General features: G+C 41.8%; 2 protein-coding genes across 10 annotated transcripts in view; one reads left to right on the forward strand and one right to left on the reverse strand.

Moving 5' to 3' along the window:
- Nucleotides 1-6600, reverse strand: part of WRNIP1 (WRN helicase interacting protein 1) — a 93964-nt gene extending 87364 nt beyond the window's left edge. The window contains exon 1 of the mRNA XM_056521037.1: nt 5707-6600. Within this exon, the coding sequence (XP_056377012.1) occupies nt 5707-6309 (603 nt within the window). The 5' untranslated portion in view covers nt 6310-6600. The remainder of the gene's footprint in view (nt 1-5706) is intronic.
- The window catches only part of MYLK4 (myosin light chain kinase family member 4), a 186982-nt gene that overhangs the window by 36080 nt on the left and 124877 nt on the right, over nt 1-26025 (forward strand). For 4 of the 9 annotated variants that reach the window (XM_056521028.1, XM_056521032.1, XM_056521035.1 and 1 more), the window contains one exon: nt 24247-24493. In XM_056521028.1, the coding sequence (XP_056377003.1) occupies nt 24247-24493 (247 nt within the window). Of the gene's footprint in view, nt 1-6620; nt 6933-24246; nt 24494-26025 lie in introns of those variants that run through there. The other 5 variants (XM_056521027.1, XM_056521031.1, XM_056521034.1 and 2 more) reach the window with 5 other exon arrangements.

The following is a 26025-nucleotide window of genomic DNA, read 5'->3' on the forward strand; positions in this document are numbered from 1 at the left end:
TAGCCTTGAGGGATGTAGTTTCCAAAACAGTATGCCATGTGGGTTTTTTTCTGCTGTTCTGGCACCATAAGGGCTTCCTAAATGTGACATGCCCCCCAAAAACCATTTCAGAAAAATTCACTCTCCAAAATTCCATTGTCGCTCCTTCCCTTCTGAGCCCTTTACTACGCCCGCCGAACACTTGACATACACATATCAGGTATTTCCTTACTCAAGAGAAATTGGGTTACAAATTTTGAGAGGCTTTTCTCCTTTTACCTCTTGTAAAAATTCAAAAGCTAGGTCTACAAGAACACGTGAGTGTAAAAAAAGATTTTTAATTTTCTCCTTTATTTTACTGTTATTCCTGTGAAACACCTAAAGGGTTAACACACTTACTGAATGTCATTTTGAATACTTTGAGAGGTGCAGTTTTTATAATTGTGTAATTTATGGGGTATTTCTAATATGAAGGCCCTTCAAATACACTTCAAACCTGAACTAGTCCATGAAAAATTCCGATTTTGAAAATTTTGGGAAAAATTGGAAAATTGCTGCTGAACTTTGAAGCCCTCTGATGTCTTCCAAAAGTAAAAACATGTCAACTTTATGATGCAAACATTTGAGAATCAAAATATAATTTTTTTGGGATGTCTATTTTCCTTACAAGCAGAGAGCTTCAAAGTTAGAAAAATGCTAAATTTTCAATTTTTTCATCAAATTTTGTAATTTTTCACCAAGAAATGATGCAAGTATCGACAAACTTTTACCACTAACATAAAGTAGAATATGTCACGAAAAAACAATCTCAGAATCAGAATGAAAGGTAAAAGCATCCCAGAGTTATTAATGCTTACAGTGAAAGTGGTCAGATGTACAAAAAACGCTCTGGTCCTACAGTGAAAATTGGCCTTAAGGGGTTAAAGGGGTACTTCGCTGGAAAACATTTTCTTTTAAATCAACTGGTGCCAGAAAGTTAAACAGATTTGTAAATTACTTCTAGTAAAAAATCCCAATCCTTCCAGTACTTATTAGCTGTTGAATACTACAGAGGATATTATTTTCTTTTTGGAACACAGTGCTCTCTGCTGACATCACGAGCACACCATTCCTGACTTGGACAGAGGTGTCAGTAGAGAGTACTATGGTCAGACAAAAAAAAAATTCAAAAAGAAAAGAACTTCCTGTGTATTATACAGCATCTGAGAAGTACTGGAAGGATTGGTATTTTTTAATAGAAGTAATTTGCAAATTAACTTCTATTAACTTTCTGGCACCAGTTGATTTAAAAGAAAATGTTTGCCAGTGGAACACCCCTTTAAGTGTCTATTCATACGTATAATATCCTGCAAAGATTTGATGTACAGGATTTGTAAACTGCAGATTAAAAGCGGTGTTCAGTCATTTAGTTTACATTGAGATCTGTGGAAGAAAATTGTGCGCATCAAATCTGCACAGGATACAGTACTGTATGTGTCAATTCACCCTTGCCTGTTGGAGGGAACAGTGCAGATAAGTTAACATCCCCTCGTTCATGGTTGCAGATAGAGATGAGCGAACTTACAGTAAATTCGATTCGTCACGAACTTCTCGGCTCGGCAGTTGATGACTTATCCTGCGTAAATTAGTTCAGCCTTCAGGTGCTCCGGTGGGCTGGAAAAGGTGGATACATTCCTAGGAAAGAGTCTCCTAGGACTGTATCCACCTTTTCCAGCCCATCGGAGCACCTGAAAGCTGAACTAATTTATGCAGGAAAAGTCATCAACTGCCGAGCCGAGAAGTTTGTGACAAATCGAATTTACTGTAAGTTCGCTCATCTCTAGTTGCAGAGTCCACTCATACAGAGTAGATATGTACAAAGACCTTTACAGAATGGCCCATTTCAGTCACCTATAATAAAAATACATAATAGTTGTCACATTACAAATGCAATACAGGTTATAAAAAAAAAATAATAATCAGTAAAATCCATTTGTGATCCAGGTGTTATGTCCTTAATACAAACACTTATACTGCATTCACAAAACAGTTTGAACAGCCCGTGTTAGTCATATGGTTTATGCCAATAATGCAACTGGATCCCCTGCCAGAAACCTGGTGAATAAAGGTCCTGAAATGCATTAAATGGGTTAAGAACAATTTTAATTAAAGGGTTAGAGCGCCCTCTGCTGTCTACACCAAGTATTCCATTTAACAGATCCCAGATTTCGTATATATGCAAAAAACCTGCCACTGTCTATAGAATGACATATCCTGTGTATCTAAACTTAAAAGACACAATAAAATAAAAAATTATCTACAACACTTTCCTTTTCCTTTAGCGTATCTTGCATTCTGGAGGTAAAATAAAGAATGCAGCTAGAGGCAGCTGGCTGACAGGTCTATAACAGTTTCCATTTAAAACTTGAATAGCCAATTAAGTTTTGCATACATACAGGGTCTAAAAAAGCAGAATGTTAGCAAGATCAGATACAGCACGGAAATGACCATAACATATAAGCCACACTAGGAAATACACTACCACGTAATGAAAGGCACACTCCGGCAATGAATGCTTCCTATATTCCTATATTACAGTAGTAAATCTGGGCAATCGTGTATGTGCCAGAGGCTGCTTGAGGTAACACAAAATGTCAGAATTGTATCACTGTCAGGCTGGGTTCACACAGCTTAAAATTTGGCGCATATTTTATTTTACATGCTGATCTTGCTTGGAAAACTAGGGAAAACTAGGCCGTAGTCTGTAAAGATTTGGCTGCAAAATAAAAAATAACATTTTCTCACAGGCAATCTACAAAACCCTCACATGGCATGGCAACCCACTGTTGATGTGCAATTATTTGGTGCCAACTGGGAGCACTCTTCTTTCCTGTCTAGCCACCTTGACATTGTGGTCACTATTGACCACAGCATATGAAGGGTTAACAACCAGGATTGTATTTGACTCTGATTCTTACTTTTGCAACTTAGTTGTCTATTACAACCCCAGTCGTAGATTTACATTTACAGTAGGGATCGACCGATTATCGGTTTGGCCAATATTGTCGGCCGATATTCACGATTTTGGATGTTATCGGTATCAGCAATTACCTTGCCGATAATGCCCCCCGCCCTGCCAACACCCCCCACTGCACCCCACCACCGCCCGGACCAGAGACCACCGCTGTCCCATTGCCTCCCCCATCCCCGGTTTTATAATTACCTGTTCCCGGGGTCTGCGCTACTTCTGGTTCCTGCGGCGTCCTGTGTTACACTGTGCAACGCTCAGCGCGACGTCACCATCAGAGCGCACAGTGATAGCTCAGGACGCCGCCGGAGCCAGAAGTAGCGCGGACCCCAGGAACAGGTAATTATAAAACCGGGAATGGGGGAGGCAATGGGGCAGCAGCGGTGGTTGGACTAAGGACCGGCTGCGATCTCTGGGCAGAGGATAGGTGGGGGGGGGGGGGGGGGGGGGGGTGGGCAGCGGCGGTGGTAGGACTCAGGAGGACCCCAGGACAGGCAGGGGAAGAGAAGTGGCGGCGGTCTCTGGCACCACAAAAGCCACTGCCATTCATTGATTTAAAGCGCCCGCTTTAACCCCTTAAGGACGCAGGACGTAAATGTATGTCCTGGTGAGGTGGTACTTAATGCACCAGGACGTACATTTACGTCCTAAGCATAACCGCGGGCATCGGAGCGATGCCCGTGTCATGCGCGGCTGATCCCGGCTGCTGATCGCAGCCAGGGACCCGCCGGCAATGGCCGACGCCCGCGATCTCGCGGGCGTCCGCCATTAACCCTTCAGGTGCCGGGATCAATACAGATCCCGGCATCTGCGGCAGTTCGCGATTTAAATGAACGATCGGATCGCCCGCAGCGCTGCTGCGGGGATCCGATCATTCATAACGCCGCACGGAGGTCCCTTCTCCTTCCTCCGTGCAGCTCCCAGCGTCTCCTGCTCTGGTCTGTGATCGAGCAGACCAGAGCAGGAGATGACCGATAATACTGATCTGTTCTATGTCCTATACATAGAACAGATCAGTATTAGCAATCATGGTATTGCTATGAATAGTCCCCTATGGGGACTATTCAAGTGTAAAAAAAAAAAAGTAAAAGTAAAAGTAAAAAAAAAGTGAAAAATCCCCTCCCCCAATAAAAAAGTAAAACGTCCATTTTTTCCTATTTTACCCCCAAAAAGCGTAAAAAACATTTTTTATAGACATATTTGGTATCGCCGGGTGCGTAAATGTCCGAACTATTAAAATAAAATGTTAATGATCCCGTACGGTGAACGGCGTGAACGAAAAAAAAAAAAAAAAAAAAGTCCAAAATTCCTACTTTTTTAATACATTTTATTTTTAAAAAAATTATAAAAAATGTATTAAAAGTTTTTTATATGCAAATGTGGTATCAAAAAAAAGTACAGATCATGGCGCAAAAAATGAGCCCCCATACCACCGCTTATACGGAAAAATAAAAAAGTTAGAGGTCATCAAAATAAAGGGATTATAAACGTACTAATTTGGTTAAAAAGTTTGTGATTTTTTTTAAGCCCAACAATAATATAAAAGTATGTAATAATGGGTATCATTTTAATCGTATTGACCCTCAGAATAAAGAACACATGTCATTTTTACCATAAATTGTACGGCGTGAAAACAAAACCTTCCAAAATTAGCAAAATTGCGTTTTTCGTTTTAATTTCCCCACAAAAATAGTGTTTTTTGGTTGCGCCATACATTTTATGATATAATGAGTGATGTCATTACAAAGGACAACTGGTCGCGCAAAAAACAAGCCCTCAAACTAGTCTGTGGATGAAAATATAAAAGAGTTATGATTTTTAGAAGGCGAGGAGGAAAAAATGAAAACGTAAAAATTAAATTGTCTGAGTCCTTAAGGCCAAAATGGGCTGAGTCCTTAAGGGGTTAAATCAGTGATCTGCAGCGGCATCGCGGGGGGGGGGGGGAACGTTGGGGTGTGGCTCTAATAAATAGCCGATAAATTATACCGGAATTTCTGTAAAAGTTATCGGCTATCGGCCTTAACCTCCACAGATTATCGTTATCGGCCCTAAAAAGAAATCGATATCAGTCGATCCCTAATGTAAAGTAATATGGAATTATCTGACTCACAAGACCTTGTCAATATTGCTGGTGACAACTGCACACAGGGTGTCACAGGTGCCTAGTCAGCCTAGACACCCAGTGAGTATTGTGCTTGGGTCATTCTTATTAGTAAGATCCATGTATGATTCTTGCTCATCACTGAAGGGTTGCACCGACAACTGTGTCTCACCGCATGACACTGCATCACTGGATGAGTAAAAGTGAATACACCTTTTTTTTATTTATTCTATCTATAATAAATTAGGCCAAGGGCAGAAAATGGCAGCAAAGGAAAAACAAAGCATGCTCGCTCTAGGCAGTCCATAGTGGTGGCAGTGCTGTATAGGGAATAAGCGGAGGACGAATATGGAGTTTGTCTTCTATAACAGACACAGGCAACCTTCGGCACTGCGGATGTTTTGGACTACATTTCCCATGATGCTTTTACAGCCAAAATGCTGGCAAAGCATCATGGGAGATGTAGTCCAAAACATCTGCAGTGCCGGAGGTTGCCTATTCTATAATATCTACTGCTATTGCCTGCACCTGGCCAAATTGTGGAGGGGGTCGGAAAACCCTTTAACATTTGGTATTTCATAAAGATTACCCCATTTCTACCAGTAGCAAACATACAAACCTTTCCACAGCCGGGAGGCCCCCACAGTATGATGGACGGGATGTCATTGGCTTGGAGTAGGTTTCTGAGCATGGTGTTCTCTCCTAGGACTTTGTCCTGACCCATGTAGTCGTGTAACGTGCACGGTCTCATTTTGTCCGCCAGAGGTTTCCCATCTAGTGCTCCCGCCAGGTTCTGATCTTTGTTGTTGACCCCGGATTGCATCTGATGATTTTGGAAATGTTCTTGCTTTTGGGTCTCACAAGAAGAGGCGCTATTTACATTTTGCTTTGCCTCTGAACTCTTGGATGGTGTTCCAGAAAAAAATGGAGCCTTAGAGGGCGTATCTTGTGATACCCGCTCACCGACCTTGTGTTTATGGAACAAAGAAAAGCTGGACGCTCCCAATCCCGCAAGGGAACCCCCACTACGTGTGCTGCCAGATGTGTCCACCTCCGGAGAGGAAAGACGCCTTTTCTTGGCGGCAGCACCCCCACTTTGCTCTTGTAGGCAGGAGTCAAGATGGGCATTGATGTCAAGAACTGGCACCTCCAGGTTACAAACTGGGCACCGTGCTGTGCTGCCATGCTGGGGTACCCCTAAAGCCTCTGCCACATGCTCCATACTGCAAACACCTATAGTATAAGGGGGCACAGCGAGATAAAGAGGGTCCTTGACAAAATTAAATAACCAGTAAAGTCACCTCAAAAATAATGGACAAAGCCCCCTAGACCCGCCCTTAGCAATAACACACCCCTGGTGTTACCACATATGAGGAGAACGTACAACACACCAGTCCCCACGAGATAACGTGTTTGGACAATGCCCGCAGAAATGCCCGCCTATACCCGTGACAGGACGACACTGGGGCAGCTAGAGGACGATTCCCGCGCCCACACTGTGCCCTGCAGCCGCTCTCCTTCCTCTTCCTCCTCACTGTAGCACTATGGGAGAGGAAGTCCCGGCTCCGCCGCTTGTCTTGGCTTCTCGCCCGTCCTGTGTCTATACACTTTACTGGTATACGCCTCACTAGCGGTTCTGTGAGGTAACATGGAGGAGGTGCAGCTATGGCGGGAGACTGTACCTGTGTACTGTATGTTACGGCTCTTGTTTTACTAGTATCCTGTAACACTTCGGGACAGACTCCACGACACACCCTGTGACTCTCAAGCTGTTGGAGATGTACAGCTCCCATCAGCCGAAGGCATTTGAAGCATGATGGGAGTTGTAGTTTTGCAACGCCACAGGTTGGGGAACAATGCTCTACATATTTGCCCCTTTTGAGGCAGTGTATTCCAACCAGAGTGCCCCCAGCTGTTGCAAAACTACAACTCCCAGCATGCCCGGACAGCCTTTGGCTGTCCGGGCATGCTGGGAGTTGTAGTTTTGTAACAGCTGGAAGAACACTGTGAAACATTTCACCCCCACAAATAATTTTTGTTTCCCTGCAAATTTCGGTATAAAAAAAAAAAAGTGATGTCATTCCAAAGTACAATTGGTGATGCGAAGAAACAAGCCCTTATATGGGTCTGTAGGTGCAAAAGTGAAAGTGTTATATGATTTTTAGGAGGGAAAAAAAACGAATGTGCAAAAACAATTGGCTTGGTCCTTAACCCCTTAAGAACTCGGGGGGACATGTATCAAATATTTTACCCCTGTTTTGTGTGTATTTTTTTGTGCTAAATTTTGCGCACGCCCTTTTTTTGCGCACGTTTTAGTAGAGCGTGTCCTCCAGATGTGGCCGAATCGGGGTACCTTGGAGTGACATCTATAGTACACATGGATTTATTAACTGCGTACCTTTCCTTTACACCAAAAATGTGGCCGCAAGAGCTGTTTTTTTTGCGCAAATATGCGCCATCTTGGACTTAACGTAGCAAGATGCTCTAAATCATTGAGTCTATTTTCCAAAGAGTGGATTGAGGAGATTACTATATTTACCCGCAATTTATGAAACTCATTGCACTTGATTGATAAATTTAGCGCTTCTGCGCATAATTTGGAATTCGGGAAAAGGGGTAAAATGCTTCTACCATACACAAATAATGATACATGTCCCCCTCTGTGTTTTTCTTTTTTTGCACTTTCATTTTCCTCCTTACCTTTTAAGGGTGAGTTCACACTGAGGAATTCACAAGGAATAATTTGGGTCAGGAAATTGTTGCCTTCTCCATCAAGCGGAATTTCCATGCGGAAATGAAGAGGAATGAAGGAAGAGGCTATTTAATCTACTTTTCTGAATTCTGCTTGAATTCCGCTCCAATTCTGCTCGAATTCCGCTCAAATTCCACTTGAATTTCGCTTGAAAACGATGTTGGGCAGATTTTTTATTTTTACCATTGACTTCTATTGGATTCTGCTCACTGATCCCGCTAGAAGAATGAACATGCTCTTTTTTCAAGCCGAAAGGAATTCAGTGTCGGAATTCTGCTAGCAGAATTTCCGCAGTGTGAACAGGACAGCAGAAATAACATTAAAGTCAATGGGCAGAGGAGATGTGCATTAATTTGGAGCAGAGAATTCAAGAGGAATTACTCGAGTAAATTCCTCTTGAATTACTCAGTGTGAACGCACGCTAAAAATCATAACCCTTTCAATTTTGCACCTACAGACCCAATTCTACTCTGTAATGATATCAGTCCTTTTACCAAAAAATCTACGGCGAAACAAACAAATTTTTTGGAAAAAACCACACCATTTTTTAACTTTTGGGGCTTCCGTTTCTACGCAGTGCATTTTATGGTAAAAATGACACCTAATCTTTATTCTGTATTTCCAAACGATTAAAATGATACCCTACTTATATAGGTTTGATTTTGTTTTTCTTCTGGAAAAATCATAACTACCTGCCCAAAAATTAATACGTTTAAAAATGTCCTCTTCTGATCCATATACATTTGTTATTTTTCCGCATACGGTGCGATATGAGGGCTCATTTTTTGCGCCGTGATCTGACGTTTTTATGGGTACCATTTGATTTGATTGGACTTTTTGATCGCTTTTTATTCATTTTTTTTTTATGGTATAAAAAGTGACCAAAAAGTTTTTTGGACTTTGGAATTTTTTTTTTACGTGTACGCCATTAACCGTGCGGTTTAATTAATGATATATTTTTATAGTTCAGACATTTATGGATGCGGCGATACCACATATGTTTATATTTTTTTCATGGGAAAAGGGGGGGTGACTCGAACTTTTATTAGGGAAGGGGTTAAATCACATTTAGTAACCATTTTGTACACTTTTTTTTTTTTGCGCTGTTATAGCCCCCATATGGGACTATAATATGCAATAGTCTGATTGCAGATACTGATCAATGCTATGCCATAGCATTGCATTGATCAGTGTTATCAACGCTCCACTGCTCCTGCCTGGATCTCAGGCACGGAGCAGTGAATCGGCGATCGGACAAAGAGGAGGCAGGTAGGGACCCTCCTTGTGTCCTAACAGATGAACAGGACACCGCGGTTTCACCATGGTGGTCCCGATCAGCCCGACTCAGCTGCCGGGAATGCTTTTTTCTTACTTTCATCGCCGTGTCCAAAGGATTAATTCTGAGCATCACCGTGCCATGGGTCCTGGCTTTCGTTAGCCGCTGGGACCGACCCGCTATGACGTGGGGTCACCACGTGACCCCGCGTTATATCGCAGGCGCAGGGCATACAGGTACGTCCTGCATCCTTAAGAGGGTAAGGGGTTAAGCTTAACTTAAACTGACCTAAGGCCCATGTCAATATCAGATGCAGTAAAGTACCGTATTTATCGGCGTATAACACACACTTTTTAGGCTAAAATGTTTAGCCTAAAGTCTACCTGCGTGCTATACGCCGATAAGCCGCTGCAGTTCAATGATTTAAAGCGGGCGGCTTTGCAGGTGCAGAGACCGCCACCGCTGCCGGCTTCTCTGCCCCTGCCTGCCCTGGGGTCTAGAGCCCTGCTGCCGGCCCTTCTCTCCCCCTGGCTATCGGTGCCGCTGCCCGTTCTCTCCCCCTGACTATTGGTGCCGGCGCCCCATTGCTTTCAATTTTCCACCTAAAAATCCATATGATGGCTTATTTTTTGCGTCACCAATTCTACTTTGCAGTGACATTAGTCATTTTACCCAAAAATTCACGGCGAAACGGAAAAAAAAATCATTGTGCGACAAAATCTAAGAAAAAACGCCATTTTGTAACGTTTGGGGGCTTCCGTTTCCATGCAGTGCATATTTCTGTAAAAATGACACATTACTCTGTAGGTCAATACGGTTAAAATGATACCCTACTTATATAGGTTTGATTTTGTCGTACTTTGGAAAAAAATCATAACTACATGCAGGAAAATGTATACGTTTAAAAATTTCATCTTTTAACCCCTATAACTTTTTTATTTTTCCACGTGCAGGGCGGTATGAGGACTCATTTTTTGCGGCGTGATCGGAAGTTTTTATCGGTACCATTTTTGTTTTGATCAGACTTTTGATCACTTTCTATAAATTTTTTAATGGTATAAAAAGTGAACAAAAATACGCTGTTTTGGACTTTGGAATTTTTTTTACGTGTACGCCATTGACCGTGCGGTTTAATTAACGATATATCTTTATAGTTCGGACATTTACGCACGCGGCAATACCACATATGTTTATTTTTATTTACACTGTTTTATTTTTTTTATGGGAAAAGGGGGTGATTCAAACTTTTATTAGGGAAGGGGTTAAATGACCTTTATTAACACTTTTTTGTTTTTAACTTTTTTTTTTTGCAGTGTTATAGCTCCCAAAGTAGATGAGGGGACCTTCGCTCGCATTCTAGCTGATTCTAGATGGTCCCGATCAGCCCGACTGAGCTGCCGGGAAGCGTTTACTTTCATTTTAGATGCGGCGATCAACATTGAATGCCGTGTCTAAAGGGTTAATAGGGCATGGCACAATGATCAGTGCCGCACGCTATTAGCCCAGGGTCCCGGCTGTCATTAGCCACCAGGACCGACCCAGCATGTCACGGCATGACCCCGCGTTTTATACCGGGACCGGGCGCAGAGCATACAGGTACTCCCTGCGTCCTTAAAGGAGATATCCAGTGGTGAACCCAGTGGTGAACAACTTATCCCCTATCCTAAGGATAGGGGATAAGTTGCAGATCGTGGGGGGTCCGACCGCTGGGGCCCCCCGCGATCTCCTGTATGGAGCCCCGACAGCCCGTGGAAAGGGGGTGTGTCTTTACCCCCGCACGAAGCGACGGCCAACACTGCCCCTCAATACAACTCTATGGCAGAGCCGGAGCGCTGCCTTCGGCAATCTCCTGCTCTGCCATAGAGATGTATTGAGGGGGCGTGTCGGTCGCCGCTTCGTGCGGTGGTCGACACCCGCTATATGGCCGGAGAGCCTGGCCCCCGTACAGAGAGATCGCAGGGGGCCCCAACGGTCGAACCCCCCGTGATCTCAAACTTATCCCCTATCCTTAGGATAGGGGACACATTTTTCACCACCGGACTACCCCTTTAAGAGGTTAAAGTATTTCTCTTTCTATTCTTTAATGTTTATAATTTTTTTAAAGCATTCTAAGTTAGCCCTCAACTCTGTTAGTCTAAGATTAAAAGGATGTGGTAATCGGCCAGAACCGTAGGCTAGGTTCACGATGGAAATTCAGAGAAGGAGTGGTGCAGTGACCATAGCAACCAATCAGATTTCTTTTTCAGTTTTTCGCAATGTCTCAACAAAATTTTAAAAAATTAAAGAAGGAATCGGATTGGTTGCCATGGGAAACTGCACCATGCTTCCACTACACATGATTTCAGAATACTCCAGAGGCTAAATGGCACCAAGCGCATGGTGTAAAATCATATGCTTTCTTTGAATCAGCTGCAAAAGTGAAATTGGAGCACTAAAATATAGAAAACCCCAAAAAAATTAAAATTAGCATCAGACATTTACATGGATAACAAAAATGACCCCAAAAAATAAAAAATGAGGGATCATTGGGATTGACCTGTATTATTTTAGAATTTTATATATTATTAGATTATATTACCCTTCAGATTTAAGATAAAATTTCATTTAATAAGTAAACTGCACTGTGACACATTGACCCTTATTTACTAAGAGTGGAGTGTAGGTTTCTTTGTGGGTTTTAATTCCCCACAATTTTTTTTTTTTTTAAACACATGCTCTGATCTGTGGGTTTTTCCTGAGCTGAAATCCACCACATTTTCTGTGAAAACCTTAGTAAATATGTAGTTTTTTTGTGAAAATGTTGGGAACATGCCACTTTTCTGTGACCATGCCCCCTTTCAACGATGGCCATGCCCCTTTTTCGGATTTTCTTAGCAAAATGGAGAGTTGGTCGGGGGGTTTTTCAATTCTGGTGCAAATTCTGGCGCAGACAGAAATTCTGGCGCAATGCCCAAGAATGTGGCGCAATGCGCAATAATCTGGTGCAAAACCCGACAAAACATTTTGGGTTTGCAATAGGAAATGCAGGCCATTGTATGTCCCAAAAACATTCTCAAACTAAACAGTTTCAACTAAACAGATTGAGACTTTCTGAGAGACAAATATAGACTGTCTAAATTGGTATAAACAGTTTGATAAATCTCCGCCATAATCGTAACAGAATGGACTGCTGAGTTCAGACGTATGTTGTGTGTTAATATTGTCTGTCCCTGATCGTGATATACTTTATCATGTCCCAAAGTGCATCTAGAAAGAACATCAGATCAAGAGATGTTCTTTAGATGTTTCTAGGATTGAATTTCCACGGCCTAGCATCTTTGCACAAGCCTTAGTTCACCATATTAAGTGCCAAGTGTTGGCTGGAGTGGTGTAAAGCACACCATTGGACTCTGAAGCAATGCATTAGCTTTCTTTGAAATGATGAATTATGGTTGACCATATGATCAGACAAATTTAAGGAGAATGTCATTTTATAAGGCTGTATGCTTTAAAGGACAACTGTAGTGGAGCACTTTTATATATGCCCGGGCCTAAAAAATAAACAAAATAAACTCATACATACCTTCCTACGAGCCCCTGTTGGTCCGGCACAGGCCTCATGGTCCGGCATTGCTGACGTCATTCCACTTCCTGGGGACGGGGATGCCGCAGAGCCGTCGGCGTATCACCGGCCATAGCGATGTCTCTCCCCGGCCTGTGATAGGCTGAGCCCACTGTCATGTAAGAAGCCGGCCAGAGCTTCTATAGGAGGAGGCGTGATGGTTGTTTACTAGCCATCATGTCCCCTCCCATAGACATGAATAGAGGGGAGAGGGGGTGTGGTGTGATGTCACGAACATGGAAGCTTCCATGTTCAGAACGTTGCGGTGCCAGCCTGGAGATCATGGGGGGTCCCAGTGGCTGGAACCCACACCATCAGACATCTTATCCCCTAGAAAATAAGATGTCTAGGGCCATAGTATCCCTTTAACCCCTTCAGGACCAAGCCCATTTTGGCCTTAAGAACGGGAGTGGTTTTTGCACATCTGACCACTGTCACTTTAAACATTAATAACTCTGGAATGCTTTTAGTTATCATTCTGATTCCGAGATTTTTTTTTCGTGACATATTGTACTTTAACATAGGGGTAAATTTTTGTCGATACTTGCATCCTTTCTTGGGGAAAAATCCGTAAATTTGATGAAAAATGTGAAAATTTTGCATTTTTCCAACTTTGAAGCTTTCTGCTTGTAAGGAAAATGGATATTACGAATACATTTTTTTTTTGGTTCACATATACAATATGTCTACTTTATGTTTGCATCATAAAATTGACGTGTTTACTTTTGGAAGACACCAGAGGGCTTCAAAGTTCAGCAGCAATTTTCCGATTTTTCACAAAATTTTCAAACTCGGTATTTTTCAGGGACCAGTTCAGGTTTGAAGTAGATTTGAAGGGTCTTCATATTAGAAATACCCCATAAATTACCCCATTATAAATACTACACCCCCCAAAGTAATCAAAATGACACTCAGTCAGCGTTTTAACCCTTTAGGTGTTTCACACGAATAGCAGCAAAGTGAAGGATAAAATTCACAATCTTCATTTTTTACACTCACATGTTCTTGTAGACCCAATTTTTTAATTTTTACAAGGGGTAAAAGGAGAAAATTTTTACTTGTATTTGTAGCCCAATTTCTCTCGAGTAAGGACATACCTCATATGTCTATGTAAAGTGTTCGGCGGGCGCAGTAGAGGGAATGGAAGGAGCGACAAGGGAATTTTGCAGAGTACGTTTTTCTGAAACGGTTTTTGGGGGGCATGTTGCATTTAGGAAGCCCTTATGGTGCCAGAACAGCAAAAAAAAAACACATGGCATACCATTTTGGAAACTAGACCCCTCGGGGAACGTAACAAGGGGTAAAGTGAGCCTTTATACCCCACAGGTGTTTCACGGCTTTTGCAAATGTAAAAAAAAAATTATCATTTTTACCTAAAATGCTTGTTTTCCCAAAAATTTTACATTTTTAAAAAGGGTAATAGCAGAAAATACCCCTAAAAATTTGAAGCCCAATTTCTCCCGATTCAGAAAACACCCCATATGGGGGTGAAAAGTGCTCTGCTGGTGCACTACAGGTCTCGGAAGAGAAGGAGTCACATTTGGCTTTTTGAAAGCAAATTTTGCTCTGGGGGCATGCCGCATTTAGGAAGCCCCTATGGTGCCAGGACAGCAAAAAAAAAAATCACATGGCATACTATTTTGGAAACTAGACCCCTCGGGGAACGTAACAAGGGGTTAAGTGTACCTTTATACCCCACAGGTGTTTCACGACTTTTGCATATGTAAAAAAAAAAAAAAATGTTTTTACCTAAAATGCTTGTTTTCCCAAAAATTTTAAATTTTTAAAAAGGGTAAAAGCAGAAAATACCCCCCAAAATTTGTAACACAATTTCTCCCGAATACGGCGATACCCCATATGTGACCCTAAACTGTTGCCTTGAAATACGACAGGGCTCCAAAGTGAGAGCGCCATGCCCATTTGAGGCCTAAATTAGGGACTTGCATAGGGGTGGACATAGGGGTATTCTACGCCAGTGATTCCCAAACAGGGTGCCTCCAGCTGTTGCAAAACTTCCAGCATGCCTGGACAGTCAACGGCTGTCCGACAATACCGGGAGTTGTTGTTTTGCAACAGCTGGAGGCTCCGTTTTGGAAACAGTGGCGTACCAGACGCTTTCATTTTTATTGGGGAGGGGGGCTGTGTAGGGGTATGTGTATATGTAGTGTTTTTTACTTTTTATTTTATTGTGTGTTAGTGTAGTGTAGTGTTTTTAGGGTACAGTCGCACCGGCTGGGGTTCACAGTAGTTTCTCGCTGGCAGTTTGAGCTGCGACAGAAAATTTGCCGCAGCTCAAACTTGCAGCCAGATACTTGCTTTAAACCTCCGCCCATGTGAGTGTACCCTGTACATTCACATTGGGGGGGGGGGGGGGGGGACATCCAGCTGTTGCAAAACGACAACTCCCAGCATGCGCTGACAGACTGTACATGCTGAGAGTTTTAGTTTTGCAACAGCTGTAGGCACACTGGTTATGTATCACTGAGTTTGTGACCTAACTCGGTGTTTCACAACCAGTGTGCCTCCAGCTGTTGCAAAACTACAACTCCCAGCATGTACGGTGCATGGTGTACATTGACTGCTGAGAGTTGGAGTTTGCAACAGCTGGAGGCACACCGGTCGTGAAACACTGAGTTAGGTAAAAAAAAAAAATAAACTCTAAGTTTCACAACCAGTGTGCCTTCAGCTGTTGCAAAACTACAACTCTCAGCAGTCACCGACAGCCAACGGGCATTATAGGAGTTGTAGTTATGCAACCAGCAGATGCACCACTACAACTCCCAGCATGCACTTTAGCTGTTTGTGCAAGCTGGGAGTTGTAGTTATACAACAGCTGAAGGTACACTTTTCCATAGAAAAAATGTGCCTCCAGCTGTTGCAAAACCATAAGTCCCAGCATGCCCATAAGGGAATGCTGGGAGTTGTGGTGGTCTGCCTCCTGCTGTTGCATAACTACAGCTCCCAGCATGCCCTTTTTGCATGCTGGGAGCTGTTGCTAAGCAACAGCAGGAGTCTGTCACTCACCTCCAACGTTCCACGCCGGAAAGTCAGTCCCTCGTCGCCGCCGCCGCTGCTCCTGGGGCCCCGATCCCAATATTGACGCCGGGGATCAGGGTCCCCAGCTCCCGGGGTGCATGTCCCGCACCCGCTCACGTCCTCCGGAAGAGGGGCGGAGCGGGTTGCGGGAGTGACACCCGCAGCAGGCGCCCTGATTGGTCGGCCGGTAATCCGGCCGACGAATCAGGGCGATCGTGAGGTGGCACCAGTGCCACCTCACCCCTGCAGGCTCTGGCTGTTCGGGGCCGTCAGAGACGGCCCCGAACAGCCAGTAATTCCAGGTCACCGGGTCACTGGAGACCCGATTGACCCGGAATCGCCGCAGATCGCTGGACTGAATTGTCCAGCGATCTGCGGCGATCGCCGACATGGGGGGACATAGTGACCCCCCTGGGCGATATGCCGGGATGCCTGCTGAACGATTTCAGCAGGCATCCGGCTCCGGTCCCCAACCGGCTAGCGGTGGGGGCTGGAATTCCCACGGGCGTATGGATACGCCCTCGGTCCTTAAGGACTCGGTATGCAGGGCGTATTTATACGCCCTATGTCCTGAAGAGGTTAAGGACTGTTGTCATTATTATTATTATTAGGTTATGTCTCATCATAACAATGCTTTTGCACAAAGAATTGCAGCATGGATCTCAGCCCACAAAACACCTATAGGGTAGGGTCACACACAGCACATCCACAGCGTATTTGAGACTGCAAATGCGCTGCCAGCAGTCACAGAGCAACGGCAGAGCGAGCTCCCGGTAGCTCTGTGTGTCCATCTGCATCCTAAAATACGCTGTGGATGTGCTGTGTGTGACCCTAGCCATACAGTATATTACGAGTAGAGTCAATCAACATCAATCAACACAAGTGCCCATCCTTAATAATTCTTTTGTGTATAAATTAAAGTATTCCTAACAGACATTATTTCAAATCTATTAAAGATGGAGAAAATGCTATGTGGATCAGACAATTTATTTTTGTAAGTAGTAAGATGCTCGGTGCTGTATAGGGTGAAACTTATACTTTCAAAGATATTTGCGCTTCCTGTGCTAAATAAAAAAATGTGGACGGGTCTTACGGTGCTGCCAGATTTACTAAAACTAACACAGGCATAAGTTGAAATTTAGAACAGTGCTGAGCTGGTATAGATTTAATGCATAGGGCAGCTAAAGGCAGCTAAAGATGCACCTGGATTTATCAGGGTACTCCGGTGAAAAAACTTTTTTTTCTTAAATCAACTGGTGCCAGAAAGTTAAACAAATTTGTAAATTACTTCTATTAAAAAATCTTAATCCTTCCTGTACTTATTAGCTGCTGAATACTACAGCGGAAATTATTTTCTTTTTGAAACACAGAACTGTCTGCTGACATCATGACCACAGTGCTCTCTGCTGACATCTCTGTCCATTTTAAGAACTGTCCAGAACAGCATATGTTTGCTATGGGGATTTCCTTTTACCCTGGACAGTTCCTAAAATGGACAGAGATGTCAGCAGAGAGCACTGTGCTCATGATGTCAGCAGACAGCTCTGTGTTTCAAACGGAAAATAATTTCCACTGTAGTATTCAGCAGCTAATAAGTACAGGAAGGATTAAGATTTTTTAGTAGAAGTAATTTAAAAATGTGTTTAACTTTCTGGCACCAGTTGATTTAAAAAGAAAAAGTTTTTCACCGGAGTACACCTTTAAGTGGGGCGAAAGACTTATAAGTAGTAGCAGCTGTGTCTCCTTACAGGTTTTCCTGTCAACATAGACTAATAATAAAGTGTACTCTATTCTTTTCGTTGCCCCTTTTAATAAAGGGGCCCCTTGCAGTGCCTCCGGTGGTTTTCAGTGTTCCACTGACCCTCTGTTTATCTGCGCTACCTTCTCTATTCCTGTTTTTCATGTACAAAGGAGTCAACCCTTACCTTCCCAACTGCAGGCTGGTTGCTGTGTTTTCTGTTCTGTGCATAAAGGGAGATAAGGGTTAACAGGGTTTTCCAGGGAGATAAAATATTTTATATTGTCTGGGAGTGGGGTAAAAATATAAAGTCATACACACCTTTCCCCCAAACCTCTGCAGCTCCTAGTCTGATGTAATTCGGTCTCTACTTGTCACTGCTTCTTTCTGCTTCAAACTCCATATTAGCACCTAATATTGCGACACGTTGCACCTATAAATATTATATTGTTACATACTTTACATACTGTGCTCTGAATAATACTGCCACATGCTGTGCCCCCTAAATATAATATGATCTGAATAATAATGCCACTGCACTTCATTCTACAATTAATCATGACACTGAGCTTCTGTCCCGCAATGAACTGTGCCAGGAACACTACAGTGCCATACAAAAGTATTCACCTCCTTGATTTTTTTCGTATTTTGGTGCCTCACAAACTGGAATGAACATGGATTGTTTGAGGATTTAGATAATTTAATTTACAGAACATACCCACAACTTTGAAGATGTTTTTTTTTTATTTATTGTGAAGCAAACACCAAATAGGACAAAATAACAGAAAAAGTTAATGTGCATAACTATTCACCCCCTAAAGTCAATACTTCGTAGAGCCACCTTTTGTGGCAATCACAGCTCCAAGTTGCTTTGGATAAGTCTCTATGAGCTTGCCACATCTTACCACTGGGATTTTTGCCCATTAATCCTTGCAAAACTGCTCCAGCTCCTTCAATTTGGATGGTTTGCGCTTGTGAACAGCGATCTTTAAGTCATGACTAAGAGCAACTGCTTGAAACGCATCGGCGTTTCATCCCCCTTTTGTTTTTAAGTGACATGTCACTTGCCACCTAGTGGCGATTTTCCATGTTTTAATAGTTGCTATTAAAGGCTAAGTTTTATTGGATACTTCTACCCAGGAGCTGGATCCTTTCCACTGATCTTTAAGTCTGACCACAGATTTTCGATTGGATTGAGATCTGGGCTTTGACTAGGCCATTCCAACACATTTACATGTTTCCCCTTAAACCACTCAAGTGTTGCTTTAGCAGTGTGTTTGGGTTCATTGTCCTGCTGAAAGGTGAACCTCCGTCCTAGACTCTAATCATGCACGGAGTGGTACAGGTTTCGCTCAACAATATCCCTGTATTTATCACCATCCATCTTTCCCTCAACTCTGATCAGTTTCCCTGTCCTGGCTGCTGAAAAACTTCCCTACAGTATGATGTTGCCACCACCATGTTTCACTGTAGGGATGATGTTTTTTGGATCATGTGACATGTTGGGTTTGCGCCAGACATAGCGTTTTCTTTGATGGACGAAAAGATTAACTTTAGTCTCATCAGACCAGAGCACCTTCCTCCACTCATTTTGGGAGTCTCCCAAATGCCTTTTCGTAAACTCACAACATGCCTTTTTTTTTTCAGCTGAAAGTAATGGCTTTCTTCTGGCCACTCCGCCATAAAGCCCAATTCTATGGAGCGTACTACTTATTGTCGTCCTATGTACAGATACTCCAGTCTCTGCTGTGGAACTCTGCAGCTCCTCCAAGGTTACCTTAGGTCTCTGTGCTGCCTCTCCGATTAATCCCCTCCTTGCCCGGTCTGTAAGTTTTGGTGGGCGGCCGTCTCTTGGCAGGTTTGCTGTTGTGCCATGTTCTTCCATTTGATTATGATAGATTTGATGGTGCTCCTGGGGATCATCAAAGATTTGGATATTTTTTTATAACCTAACCCTTACTTGTATTTGTCAACAACATTGTCCCTTACTTGTTTGGAGAGTTCCTTGGTCTTTATGGCAGTATTTGGTTACTGATGCCTCTTGCTTAGGTGTTGCAGCCTCTGGGGCCTTTTAAAAAAAAGGTGTGTATATGTAATGACAGATCATGTGACACTTAAATTGCACACAGGTGGACATCATTTCAATAATTATGTGATTTCTGAAGGTAATTATTTGCATCAGACCTTTTTATGGGCTTCCTAAGAAAGGGGTGAATAGGTACGCACATGCCAAATTTCTATTTCTAATCAATAGTTTTATTTATATATTTTTCTCATTTCACTTCACCAACTAAGACTATTGTGCCCATCACATAAAATTCAGATTAACAAAATATTAAACTTAAGTTTGTAATGTACCAAAATACAGAAAAAGGTAAAGGGAGTGAATACTTTTGCAAGACACTGTATATATGTGTGTATATATATATATATATATATTTGCCTGCATATGCTGTTTCTCCACGTATAGGAGACCGCACGGACACTTGATCAGGTAAACAACATTTCTTGATTGACATGTGAAGAAATTTTTAATGAGGAACAACTTGCCTGTGTGAGAATGTGAACATTTGTCACCTTTGATTATGTTGTTGCATTCAGCACAGTTTAAACAGGGAAAGGTGCCACATTTTTTTTTATACCCAAGAATGTTTGGGGCCCAGTCCCACATCAGCACGTACTAGCCTGAGCCATGAGCACCATTTACTACAGTGCAATTACCTTGCAGATTCTTTTGTAGGGCTGGTTAGAGTTAGTCTAAGTTAGTGTGTAAAAAAATGTCATGTGCAACAAATTTGCAACTTTTTCCAAAAAGTCGCACTTGGTAGATCACTAACCACTGCAAAATCTCTTCTAAAGTAGTCCACAATGTGGGTATTATTGTAAAATGCTCTAAATGAATAGATGCAAAATCAAGGAAACTGACTGTGACAATTCATGAGACAAATTTAGACAAAAAAACAGGTTAACAGTTTGATTAATGCCCGCAACCCCCCCCCCCACCACCACCACCACCACCCCCACTGTTGTTTCTTTGTCTGTTTAAATACAAAATACATGCGGCCAGTACAACATTTATTTCTCTTTTACAAAAAAACACTTAAATGGATGGGTTGTCTTCCTTCTAGAGGAGATCCATACTTGTCTGAAAAATGTAAGTAATGTTTTAAGGCTTTTTCATGGTGGTACTAGAGAGACAGATTTGCATATCTTTTTTCCCCAGGATGCATTGTTTGCCCTATATGATTCCCTGTGTCACATCAGGCATAGGGATCAGTGAAGACTAGTACTCTCCCCAACCACTGTCCCTACCTACTTGGACGATCCATCCTAAACGGCAGCCTACAACTGAGCGACTGTCCCTACACTGAACTACATGCAGGGGTGTCAAAGTAGCAACACATGGTCAAACAGTACAAAATCAATAGGTACAGGGTAACCCAGGGACAGGAAAGAAGTCAGTAGCCAAAAGAACTGCAGAGTACAAAATTACAAACCAGAGGCAGAGTCAGGACAAGCAATGGGTCAAACTTAGATAGTGGCAAAGTACAAAATCAGCAAGCAAAGAGTAGTAACATCATAGGCAAAAGTCAAGATACAAAGGTCTGGTCACAGAATCACAGGGAACGAGGACCACTAGAGAGAGGGTAAGAACCTCTAATACAGGTGGGGCACCAGTACAGCTGCTGAGCTTAAATATCCCACTTTGAGGAGATGTCAGCACCAGTGCCGCAGCTGATTGGCTCAGCACTGTCACCTTCTCATTGGCCGGGCACGTCACTTATTGATGAATGGCCCTGCAATTTTCAATGCAGTTGTCAGGACAACAGGAGAAGCTGCTCATGTTCTGAACAGAGGACAGAGACGTTGCTGGAGCCTGGGTGAGGTACGTATGTAATACCCTATGTGAGTTTGGTGACCCCCCTCAGGCAGACACACATCCCTGAAAAACACGTCAAAAAATTTTCATCTACCAACCCATGACCCTGTTCTGTATTTACAAAGGGTAATAAATCGAAAACAGCAGTCTACAGATGGGTCCTCTACCTTTTGGAGGAGATTCAGTGTTTAGTAATACAGTAATCTCTAATTGTTTCAAGGCTCTTTAATTAAAGGGGTTATCCACCATTAGGTGATTTTAGTACGTACCTGGCAGACAGCAATCGACATGCTTAGGAAGGATCTGCGCTTTTCTTGGGTATAAATGGCTATGTTGTGAGATTACCATAACACTGTGGCTAGCTTTTTCTGAACTTGTATTTCCTGTTAGATTTTTCTTTTTTTTTTACTACAAATCCCACAATTCTATTTTCCTCCCTCCCACACATCAGCTACCCACCCATTGAAACATAAATGAGCTGCAGACCTGTGGTTTTCAATCAGGGTGCCTCCAGCTGTTGCATTAGTTGCAGATTGATCCTTCCACCCATTGAAGCAGACAGGCTCCCTGTCATCAGCTGACTAGTGAGTCAGGTCTCGGCCGCATTGCAAGCTGGGAAAAATCCAAGACAACAGTAATTTTGAATGCTGGTAAAAATAAATATTGGGGTGAAAATCACAGAAGAATTGTGATAAAACCGTCACACACAGGTACAGACACTATATTATAAACTACACTAACTTTACAGCCCCTGTAGCATAGTCAAATAAAAAAAATTCCTGGAATAACCCTTTAAGTTAAAACTTGAATGGAGCTAATGCTAAGTTTTTTTCCTTCAGATCAGAAGAAAATAAGTTGCATGCTGCTTATTTCCATGGCACATTTATGACAAACATCTATGCAAGATTTTCTGCTGCACAAAAAATGGGGTTAGGGAAACTCTATTCACATGTATGTGATGCAGATTGTCATGCAGACATCTATGTGGAATATGCACCAAAATTCATGTCTAATTAAACATGTGAATTGTTGGGCCCTACTGTATTTCCTACCACAAGAAGGCTTATCCCTAGCACTTTTTTGTGAGCATGGTATATAAAATGTTAATTTAGATATATATATATATATATATATACAGTATACCGTGTATATATATATATATATATATATATATATATATGTTTTTTTTTGTTTTGTTTTTATTATTATAAAAATGTAGCTTTTGCATCAGTTGGCATCCCATAGAAACAAGTGGCATCAGTTGAAAGATGCCTTCCTTTACATTTACTTGACAAAACATATGTAAAATGAAACCTACTGAAAACACTGGTGTGAAATCGACCTAACAGCATGAACGCTGTATGCCTTTCATATAATTTTATTGCCTTTACATTGCCACTCAGGCATATATATCTATGTTCAGAACATGTTATGTTAGTGTATATTACATTTAAGTTACTGACAGTCATCAGTAAAATAAACCTTGTACAGATGGCTCATATTTGAAAGTTTTTAAGACCTGGATGCTTATTTGTTAGTCTGGCTGTAACACAGAATCTCTCTTTCCTATCTCTGGGCTGACATTCTGTAAGAAAGAAGAGAATGCCAAATCCTAATATCTGAACTTGATGGACCCTGTGTCATCTTTCAGTCTAACTTTCCATGTAACTAAATTCCACTCCTGTCTAAAGATCTTACTGATATCTAGCTGCCAGTATTAGTAAATGTGATGATGTTTAGTTAACAGCTTCAAGGGAAATACATGAATGTTTACCTAATATTTTCAGTCATTACATTAATAACTGACAGCTCTGAAGTATTCGACTGGACTCTAAACTCCAGATAAAAAATATTTGCACATTAAATTTCTGTTTAATTTAAGTTAATGGGGAAAAAAAATCTTACATTTTAAAAGAGGTATAGGTAAATTACACTGCAATTTTCTGACTTACTTATATACATATAAATTTGCACTTTTATGAGATCTCTGCTTGTAGCTAGTGAATGGAAACATTACTTACTATCAGAAGTTTATACCTGCCTTGATCGTGTGATGCTCATACAGGTTCCTGCTCAATAGAAAACAGAGCTGTGATATACTGTAAAGAGCCATGTGCCTATGTTAACAGCACATCAGTTGAACAGGTTGTCAATTGTTAAATGTTAACAGTGAAAATTGCCATTTAATCATAGGTTAGGATGCATTCACAATACGTTTTCTTTAGATGGTCACCGGATCTGGCGGGGTAGTGTCAAAACCAGCCATTAACGTATCCCCGCAGAACTCAGCCCACATCTCACACATCTCAGATAGTGACTTAGGTTGGCTCATTTTTGCACCGTATCCTGGTTTGTTACCGGACTGAAAACTGCAGCATACCATGGTTTTCAGTCCAGCTACAAAACCGGATACCAGGGACATGCACACATAGACTCATAAGGGGCTTGTGCCCCTGCCCTTTTATTGTACCTGCCCTATAATGCCTTCACTGATTGGAACCTCCATGGGGTGATGCAGGTCTCATTCAGCTGACATGATTGCCGGAGGTCCCTCACCTCAGGGATTGTGTTGTGTTAACATTTGTAAGGTTTTTACAAAAAAATTTAATTAGAAGTGCCTTTTTTTTTTCTACTTGAGCCCCTATCCCCCAAAATGTCTGTGCTTGTCCCTGCTGGATACGATGCAAAAGAGCCGACCTGAGTGATTATCTGACTCTGGTTGGCTCATTCAAATGAACGAGATGTGGCCGGGTCTGGCAGGGATGCGGTAGCGGCTGGTTTTGACATTACCCCGCCGAATCCATTAGCCATATGAAGAAAACGTGGTGTGAATGCACTCTTATATTGATCCTATAGTATTCATTTGTTCTTCTTAGGCAAAGTAACCGAGACCAAGGAAATGGGAAAGGTGAACTAACTGAAAGAATGGATAAGAAACTTAACCATGAGGACAACTGTGATCTAAGTAGCGGTATCTGTATGTCACTGAAACTTCTCAGTATGGACATGTGCTGTACCAACAAGAAAACTGAGGAAATTCCCCGCTTCCAAAAAGTCCAGTTTATGAGATGTGTTTGGAAAGAAGAAGCCGAAGAACTTGAAGATGACACAGACAGTGAAGAGGTAGACTATTATATGATTTTATGTTATATTTAACAATATACCGTAATACACAACTTCAGATTATTCCAGGGAGGAAGAAGATGTTATGTTTGTGGCATTATCATTTCACCCTTTATTTAAAAATATATACATTAACTAATATAGTATGCCCTTGTATAAGGATATTATGTAGAAGTTTCTGTTAAAAACATTAAAAACTACTATTAACTGTACTAAGAATCCATATGGCCTCAATGCAATCTTGTACATGCTCCATGGAGTCTTTCCATAATGTGTTTGCACAATTTATAACAGTAATATATATAACAAAGATAATAATGCCCCTCTATATTACATTGGAAGTATACAAAGGTATAGTAATGACCCATATACTTGTATTGCCCTTTATTAGAGCTCAAAAACAGAGGTTATGCAGAGTAGTAATACAGCTGTCCATATGACTGAATGGTTTATCTAAATAAGTCCAAAGTTCTATTCTGATTCATTTCATACCATATCTAAATTAAGGTCAGAGCACCATTTTTCAACAACATAGATGAAAGTGTGGGCCAATGGAACAAAGTCCTGGCATGAAAGCTACACACTGTCATGGCATGTTGGGATGTGCAGTTTCAACTCAGAGACAAAGCCACAGAAAAAAATACACCAATGTGAGGCCTGGGCTATTTTGGAACACTTCTAATTGATGTTAACTATCGAGCCACAGCTGCAGTCCAAAGCAATGCATAATCTTTTGGACTATAGGTGTCACAAACTAGTTACAATTAATTAGTAGCGCTACAAAAAGTCTCAGTGTAGCCCTAGCCTAAATATACAAAATTAAACCATAAACAAATGTATAAAACTGCAAGAACGATACATGTCAGCTTGGAATACTGGGCATATTGTGATATTGATGAGAAATGTTATATGTAATTAACTACCTCACTACCCAGAAAGGAGCTGCCATCTATTGAACCTAGCATCAATGCAGGTCAATGCTTGGCTTCTTTAAGAAGCCTTAGGCCATGACCAGGGATTAATATTCAGAATCTCTCCTAAAAGTGTGAGTAACCAATCTGTTGACAGCTAGCCAGCACTCTACTACTGGCTAATGAATGTCAGCAATCCTGAAATGGCTGCCTACAGTTGGATAATCCACCTTTTTTGGGAAAATAATCTGTGTTTTTTACTTTACTCTGGTCATTTTCTTTTAAAAGGAGTCAAGGCTTTTTAAAGGGGTACTTCAGTGGAAAACTTTTTTTTTTTTTTTTTTTTTTTTAAATCAACTGGTGCCAGAAAGTTAAACATATTTGTAAATGACTTCTATTAAAAAAATCTTGGTCCTTTCAGTACTTATTAGCTGCTGAATACTACATAGGAAATTATTTTCTTTTTGGAACACAGTGCTCTCTGCTGACATCAGGACCACAGTGCTCTCTGCTGACATCTCTGTCCATTTTAGGAACTGTCCAGAGCAGCATATGTTTGCTATGGGGATTCTTAAAATGGACAGAGATGTCAGCAGAGAGCACTGTGGTCATGATGTCAGC

This window comes from Hyla sarda, chromosome 5 (genome assembly GCF_029499605.1).
Source record: "Hyla sarda isolate aHylSar1 chromosome 5, aHylSar1.hap1, whole genome shotgun sequence".
NCBI lineage: Eukaryota > Metazoa > Chordata > Amphibia > Anura > Hylidae > Hyla > Hyla sarda.